This window comes from Morone saxatilis, unplaced genomic scaffold, assembly GCF_004916995.1.
Source record: "Morone saxatilis isolate NCDOM2014 unplaced genomic scaffold, NCSU_SB_2.0 Contig6, whole genome shotgun sequence".
In the NCBI taxonomy this organism is placed as follows: domain Eukaryota; kingdom Metazoa; phylum Chordata; class Actinopteri; family Moronidae; genus Morone; species Morone saxatilis.
Window position 1 is genome coordinate 6,812,189 of NW_023340206.1, and position 8,255 is coordinate 6,820,443.

Genomic DNA, 8,255 nt, shown 5'->3' on the forward strand with positions numbered 1-8,255 from the left:
CACCACAAACTGCAGCCTTCAAAAGGTCTTAAAGGGATAGTTCAGGTGCTTTTGCTTATCCATAGTGTGTCCCTACAGTAGAAACCCATATTTTAGCCATCACACAGCCCTGTCTGACAGGAAACTGTTGCATTGTTCTCTCCAAAGCCACCAGATTCCTGTTTGTCAAAGAAGCCTGGTGGCTTTGAAGTATATAATTAACATTAGCAATTCAGTTTCCTGTTGCCTCTGTCCGTCATACACACAGACTATGGATAAGTAATAAATGTGAACTCACCCTGAGACTGCATTATGTTTAGTGAGGTGACTAATAAACTGAGCACTTACAGATGTCAACATCTCATCACCTACAGGCAAAGACAGCAATAGCTTCTGCAATCTTGACATGTTTTAGTTAACTAGGATCTGTATTAAAAGGTGGGTTCAGTTCTTCTGGAGTGTCTGTATTGAAAACATGGGAATGAGGCTCAAATCTTTGGCTAAATGACTCGCCCCAGCTTTAAGGAATAGTTTGGTGTTTTGGGAAATATTTATATATTTAACATTGATGTTAATTATGTCTGTGCTTTAAAGAAGGCTGGAAGGTCTTTTAGAATTAGCTGTTTACAGCCATTATGCTAAGCTAACCATATTTAAAGCACAGATATGAGATTAAAATCAATGTTACATTAAATATTTCCCAAAACTCTGAACTATTGCTTAAAAGCTGGGATAAGTCCTCCAGCAAAAGATAGTTGAGCCTCAGTTCCATGTTTTAAATACAAGCAACCTGGGAATGAGACTGAACCCACCTTTTTAATACAGATCCTGGTCCTCCACTGCTAATGTTGGAGGGACAGTTCACCCTGTACCTGTACTGTTACTTATTCCATCCACAGAAGTATGCACCTCGGCTGAGCTGTAACTTCAAATAGCTCAAATGCACACTTCCTTCTGTCCAGTGATACATAGAAAGAAAAATAGTTATTATGTGGGAGGGCAGACATGTCCGAAACAATGTAGATGGCATAAATAACACTACAGGTAAAATGTGAACAGTCCCTTTCAATGTAAAGCTTCACATATCACAACTTCTACATTAATTTAGGAATCAAAAGTAGTTACTTTGGTTTTGCTGCCCTCTTGTCACATAACACATGCTTGTCAAGCTGAAAGGTTGGTAGAGGACGGTGAACTGAGCACACTGCTACATGAATGTGACAGTTGTGATAAGGGAGGACTTCACCCAAATTACCTGTGATGAATTTATTTGTCCAGGTTTTGACTCCACCCCAAAACAATGGAGGTTAACATTTGTGTCTTTCCTAGGTGACATTTGAAGAAAAATCTATTCTGTACTTACTAATTGTATTTGCATGCTCAATAAGGTACAATGCAGCACTGTACCTGGATAATAGCAAGCATACAAAGACATTTAGTGAGTACAGAATAGAGTCTTTGTTCACTCAGAAATGGGGCACAAATGTAATGCATCAACACCATTACTGAGAGTAAAAAAAAAAACCTGTGCAAATAACCAAATCTGCAGTTGGAGGTAAAGTGAGTGATTTGACTGTTAAATTGCAGCAGCTACTACTTTACTTGCCTGTAGATGAGGCGATATTGCAGCTAGCCAATCACAGCCCAACCTGAAAGAAGGCACAGATAGTTAGTGTTTGCAACTTTAAAGTAATTCCTACAACAATATGATTGTCTCCAGGTTCTAGATGCAGGGAACATTCATGCCTATGATGAGCCTTACACCCTGCTGCAAGACCCAGAAGGCATCTTTTATAAAATGGTGCAGCAGACTGGCAAACAGGAAGCAGTAGATCTACTAGAAGCAGCTAAACAGGTGAGTTTTACCTTCCACACACTTTAAAATGTGAAAAACCTTTAAGTAAATAATCTGACTTTGCAATCTGTGTTTTCAGGCATATGACAGCAGAAGCCATGACAATCTGTCTAATGGGCACGCAGTAACAGCGGACGGTAACTTGGTTATTTTTGAGACAGCTCTGTGAGCCAGAAGACTAAAGGACGTCCCTGGACATGTACTGCGCCCCCAGCCTCTGGTGAAAGCACACAGGGCCTGGATAGATGGGTCTCAACCAGTCCAGCTGCTGAGGAGACAGAGGACAGGATCTGCAGAGGCACTGGCCTCTACATGCACATTATGCTGTTTCCTTCAAGCTGGGAAATCACTACTGTAAAAACTATTGACATAGATCACTATTTATTTCTATGCTAAATTGCTTTTAAATGGCCACATAATACTTTAAGTGCCTTATTTCAGGTTTGCACACGTTAATTTAATCAATGATAGTGTATATCTGTATCCAAAGTTGCCTTTATGTTGTTGCACAGGACTAATGATTACCAAATTAAGAAATTGCAATGTCAGTAAAAAAACATTTCAGCCTTTTTATACTGTTTCTATTCACTCTGCTCTTTGCCACAACTCAAATGGCCTGTTTGTGTTCAAATGTGTCATGACCACCTTACATGTTTATATTTTGTTGTGCCAATTTGTATATTTTTGTTGTCAAACGCTGCATAAACACCTACAAATCTTACTTTTATGATGTCCTTTGGATTCAAATATACACTACATTTACACAAATAATAAAATGGTTCTTACCTTATTCATTTGTCCTGATGGGGCTCAGCTACAGACTTCTTATTGTCTAATAAGGAAAAAAACATCAGTCAAATCAACAAACAAGACCATAACTCAGGCAGTTAAAAATTTAATCATCTTTATGACGCATATTACAATTAGCACCATCTTTAGTGTACCTGAAGTTTCACAGTTGGACTTCCAGGTCAATTGCATGAGAAAAACAGTTTACTCACATTAACAAAAACACGAGTTGACTTAACAAGCAATTTAAAAAAAAAAAAATCCAAATTTCCTGAATCACTTTTGAACTTACATATTAGCAGTTTAAAAAATAGTTTACTGTACAATTAGCAGGTTTGTATCTTTCAACATTAAGTCTACAGCTTACATATTGACTCTGTTATACAGCAGACAGGCAGTCTTTCAAAATGCCACTCAGCTGGCCTCCAGATGTCAGGACTGCTGTGCTGCCTTTGAAAATGGAAAAAATTATATAATGTAATTTCAAATAACATCCATATACATGCATATTTCAGATACAGGAATGTTTAATGGGATCGTTTCCTCTCACCTGTCTAGCTGCCTCAAGTAGAGCAGTGGCCTCGGCCTGACCCGTCTGTTGCACCATATTGTAGAAAGCACCCTCTTTGTTTTGCAGCAGGGTGAAGGGACAGTCTAACTCCTGGATGGTACCACTGTCCAGCACCTTGAAGCATAATAAAGGCCTTTAACATTAGCCAGCTAACACACACTGAAATAATTTAGGTTATATAAAAAACAAAGCTAAAACAACTGAGACAGAAGAGAGTACTCACCAGTATCCTGTCGCTGTCTATGATGGTGTTGAGGCGATGAGCGATGGTCAGCACTGTGCATTCTCTGAACTTCTCCCGTATAGTTTTCTGGATCAGTTCATCTGTCCTGCAGAGGCACATAAGAGAACAATAAACAACAATGCAATTAAATAAGAACTTCATATTGCACCTTTAAAAACTGTTCTGCTTTCACTTTGACAGACAAAGCAGGACACTCATAAGGAAATGTAACAAAGACATGATTTAAGCCTCGTCTTTGCAGCAGCCAGAAGGACCAACCTGGGGGTCAAACATTTCTGCTACATAGCTTGGGGCCAGAACCAGACGTGCTTTAAAAGTGAACAGTAAAATCTTTAAATTGATTCTAAAAGCCAACAAACAGAAGCAAGGTCTGTTCTGAACTAGTTGGAGGCCAGAGAGGAGGAAGTTACAGCAGTCCACTCTGGAGAAAAACTACTTAAATACATTTGTATGTTGGTTTTGTGTGTCATACCTGGGGTCCACGTTGGCTGTGGCCTCGTCAATGATGAGGATGCGGTTCTTCCTCAGGACGGCTCTGGCCAGACAGACCAGCTGTCTCTGACCCACACTGAAGTTGGAGCCCGACTCTGCAAGAACCGTCTCCAACTTCCCGGGCAGCTCCTCCACCACAGACTTCAGCTGCACCTGCAGGGAACATGAAACCAGGTCAGGGGAAAGCTGCAGAGCGTGCATGTGTGTGCGTGTGCAACTATCTGATTGGATACTGACCTCCTCCAGAGCCTTCCACAGGTCTTCATCAGCATGCTGGTTGAAGGGGTCCAGGTTTTTCCTCACTGTGTCAGTAAACAGCACCGGGTCCTGGGTCACACAGAAACACGGTTACACTTCAGTACAACCACGAGCTGGAGGTACAAACAAGAGGTCAGTTCATGTTTACCTGAGGGATGATGGACATCTTCTGGCGCAGGTCATGGAGGCCGATCTCAGAGGTCAGAACACCGTCGATGTAGATCTTCCCCTGAGGCTCTGCCAGGCGGAACAGAGCAGAGACCAGAGAGCTCTTCCCAGCACGTGGGGGCGGCTTCCGCACCATGATGCCAACCTGTACAGGATGAAAGAGTTAATCAGTTCAGAGTTAACAGCGTATGATATGATCAGTATCTGGGCCTCTGGAAATAAAGATGTCTGACCTTCTCTTTGGGTCGGAACATCGCTTTCATGTTCTTCAGCACCAGCGGTCCGTCGTTGCTGTAGGAGAAGCTGACCCGGTCGAAGGTCACCAGGCCTTTGCTGGGCCAATCAGGAGGCGGACGCTTCTGGGTTTCCCAGGGTGCTTCGCTCTCCAGTTCGGTGTACTCCACCACCCTCTCCACTGACGTCATCTGAAGACAAGAGCGCACACACTTTACATACAGGGGTTCAACAAAGCTGCCATATAGCAAACATTTATCCAGACTGCTATGACAATATTCTTATTCTTTCATTTTTACATTCATTGTATAAATGTGTTTATGAGGCAGACAGTTGTTCGTGGTTAGTAAGAGCATTTTAAACTTTGTACTAGCAGATGTATCAGCTCATATTTCCTCCCTACAAGCAGGAAAACCTTGACAGAGGACATGATACCTCAACTACAAAACTGAATTTGCCACGTGGATCAAACCAGAAATTTTACTTTGCCTGGCAACCGTTCTTATTTTGTTCTGACCAACTAACAGTGCTTCCCTATGATTAACATCACTTCTGATATAAGCGCTGTGCTTTCATTTTAGTTGGATACTATGTACTTGTGTAGACTCATACTATGGCATATGGAATATATATTTATATTATTTTATGTATGCCATCATAAAGTGTGACTTGTACATAGAAACAAGAACTAATTGTTTATTTGTACATTAAACGTTGTTCTTGAGTTTGTTGAACTGACTGAATGCATCCTGTTTAGGGGCATAACCCATTGAATTTATTCCCATTTTATTTTCATCCAGCTTCATATCAGTAATGGGTGGGTAAAAATATGTCTATTTGCACTTTATTTGATTGTTTTTGTTGAACTACTGCTCCTTCCAGTAAAAATATTATTTAAAAACAAATTGATGTTATGTGAGTTTAGTCGTCAAGGAGTGTTACTCAGTGTATATTTTAACGTTGTTTTATCTAAGAAAAATAATGAATGACACTTGGTGCAAACCAAGACCAACTCGCCTAAATACATAAATCCAAATACAAGATGTAAATAAAATCAACGACAGAAGGAACATCTTACCATGTTCTCCACCTCTGCACTCTGCCTCACGCCCCACTGGAACATTCCCATCAGTGTGACTGAGTAGGTCAGAGCCAAACCAACAGAGCCGGCGTCCAGCTCTAACAGATGAAAAGAAAACATTTCATTTTTACTGCAATAAAAAGACACTTTGAACACAATCAAACTCTTCAGTAAAAATCTAACATCCGCATTATCCTAGAAAATATTATTCATGTCTTGAGTATTTCTAATTAATGTAAAACATTTCAAATCTTCCTTACGGTTTCTGAGCAGCAGGCAGCCGAAGGTGGTGACGGTAACAAAGATGGAGCAGATGCCGTCGAGGCGGAGAGCGAACCAACGAGAGGTGGTCAGGAACAGGAACCAGGCCCCTGTTCAGGACAAGGAAACGCGTTATTGACACCAGACTGACAGAACTCTCAAGAACTGTATGCGGATGGATATAAAGTCAAACTAAGTGTGCCGAGGCTGACCTGAGTGCAGGTCCTGATGAGCGTCAAAGGCTTTCTGGAACCTCTCCTCTGCTCCAAAGGCTCGGATCGTCCACAGGCCCTGAAGAGACGAGGACAGGTGGGAGAAGACTGGACTCCGAGCTGCAGGGCAGATGAGAAAGAGGGGGCGCAGAAACATTATGGTAGCTGTCTGCCTGTACATGATATAGAAAAAACTTATGAGCGCACAGACACACTGTTGCACTGTGGGATACTCACTTGTGGACTCGAGGCGTTTGATGTCTCTGGAGGTCTGCAGGAAGTAGCGGCGCAGGTAGAGGAAGAAGAGAAGGAGAGGGAGCACAGGGATCAGGATCCAGGGGATCACAGATACCGACACAGCGATCACACCGAGAATCTGCAGGAACACCTGCTCAGAGAGAACAAAACAACAAACCACAGTTCAGGTTCAAGTTATACGTTTTAGTGGGTTATTTTTTGAATACATCTGAGTAGCTAAACAATCAGAGAGAGTAAGAACCAGTGACTGAATGAGTCACAGTAACAATGCAGAATTATCTTGCTGGTACAGCAGGCTGAAAAAGTGTGTGTGTGAGTGTTTTTGTTCTCTCACAGGCTACATCAGATATTTTCAAACTTATCTAGCTGCTGAAGCGATAATCAGAAACCACTGAGTGCTAAAGATGCTCGCCCAACTTCTCCCCAATAATGCCCTAATAAGTCTCAATTTCTGTTCTGCTTTTTTGTCTCCATGCTGTATGTGAAGTGTTTCATAGACTGACTTACAGACGGCTCTCAAATTCCATTACTGACAGGAAAGAAATGTAAACATAAATAGACTTCTGATTTAGTGCGAGCAGCTTATGGTGTCCCACAGGGTTCCATTCTTAGTCCCCTTTCGTTCCTACATTAATGACGTGGTCACTAAACAGTTCTGTTACTGCTGTTGCTAATAACAGTAGCTTGTTTCTGGTGACAGTAGCTTGGTCTCTTTACCTTTTTCCTTTAAAGTCAATAAATAGTTGACATTTACATTTATTGTAAATCTAACTGTTCGTTGGGAAGAGGTTTTGCAAAACAGATCGAAGTGCTTTCAATCAGCCTAATGAGTAAGAGCATATTCGTAAGATGATGACAGTATTCAAATATTTCTGTGATTGCCAGCACTCATTTTAAATTAAGTTTTATGCAATATTCTTAAACTTAACCGTATGATCACATATAATTTATGCTGATATAATGAATGGTCAAGAGGCTCTCCAGAGTTTAGGGTTCATATCTCTCTTTTACGAGCGGCTGTGTCATTGGTAAGAGATCTCCTCACCTGAATGAAGTCCACGAAGGTCCACGGCATGTTAGCATCCAGCTGGCCGATGTCCTTTGAGAAACGGTTTAAGACTCTTCCTGAGGTGAGACAGGAGAGAATATAGGAGATGATTATACTATGGAAATTATAAAGTGAGCAATCATAACATTTAGTTTAACAGTTTATAGTTTGGCAGAGGGTCTTCTGATTGCAGTGCAATCTCAGCTTTTTTAGTAAAGCAATTCCCCCATACAACTCAGTAATGATCCTCTGAGCACTCAGGATGTTTAAATGATTGCAAGGGTTCTAACTTAAGAAAGATTTTACTTTCCAATATTACTTCAGAGTTAACATGCTGAGAGCTACTGTATTTGACGTCTAGGATTTTTACCTTTCAGTGAGATAAAACAAGATGAGACAACTACAGAGAAATACAGCTAATATTTCAGATTATAAATAGAAAACTCATTTACTTCTAAAGTCAATAACAAATAAACAAAACAGACAGACACAGGAACCGTTTCTATTCACAGGCCATCACTGACAACAGTTAACTGCCCTGTACAATAACCCTAGGACTCTTAATGAAACCATTGTTGAATATTCAGTTTCTTTTAAACACATCTACCTATGCAGTGCTTACTGTATGTACTGCATCTACAGTAGACCGTCATATCCACCTACCCCCATGTACATAAAGATACCTGCACAGAAATTATTTATTTCAGCATCCTTTGCACTCTGCACCATTGCACTATTGTCTACTGTCTAAGATAAGATATTCCTTTAATAGTCCCACAATGGGGAAATTCCAATCTTACAGCAG

General features: G+C 40.9%; 2 protein-coding genes across 2 annotated transcripts in view; one reads left to right on the forward strand and one right to left on the reverse strand.

Annotated features, from left to right (window-relative positions):
* LOC118339752 (multidrug resistance-associated protein 4-like) overlaps positions 1-2,555 on the forward strand; it is a gene marked incomplete in the record, with an annotated part of 18,234 nt that extends 15,679 nt beyond the window's left edge. The window contains 2 exon segments of the mRNA XM_035677466.1: positions 1,700-1,834; positions 1,914-2,555. Coding sequence (XP_035533359.1) covers positions 1,700-1,834; positions 1,914-2,003 — 225 coding nt within the window.
* A 54-nt stretch (positions 2,556-2,609) lies between these two features.
* LOC118340198 (multidrug resistance-associated protein 4-like) overlaps positions 2,610-8,255 on the reverse strand; it is a 24,211-nt gene continuing 18,565 nt past the window's right edge. Inside the window, exons 17-29 of the mRNA XM_035678068.1 lie at positions 7,448-7,565; positions 6,382-6,532; positions 6,145-6,264; positions 5,932-6,042; positions 5,669-5,769; positions 4,590-4,781; positions 4,337-4,501; positions 4,168-4,257; positions 3,911-4,083; positions 3,418-3,523; positions 3,174-3,308; positions 2,991-3,073; positions 2,610-2,666 (exon numbers count right to left, since the gene is read on the reverse strand). Of these exons, the coding sequence (XP_035533961.1) occupies positions 3,056-3,073; positions 3,174-3,308; positions 3,418-3,523; positions 3,911-4,083; positions 4,168-4,257; positions 4,337-4,501; positions 4,590-4,781; positions 5,669-5,769; positions 5,932-6,042; positions 6,145-6,264; positions 6,382-6,532; positions 7,448-7,565 (1,480 nt within the window). The 3' untranslated portion in view covers positions 2,610-2,666; positions 2,991-3,055. The remainder of the gene's footprint in view (positions 2,667-2,990; positions 3,074-3,173; positions 3,309-3,417; positions 3,524-3,910; positions 4,084-4,167; positions 4,258-4,336; positions 4,502-4,589; positions 4,782-5,668; positions 5,770-5,931; positions 6,043-6,144; positions 6,265-6,381; positions 6,533-7,447; positions 7,566-8,255) is intronic.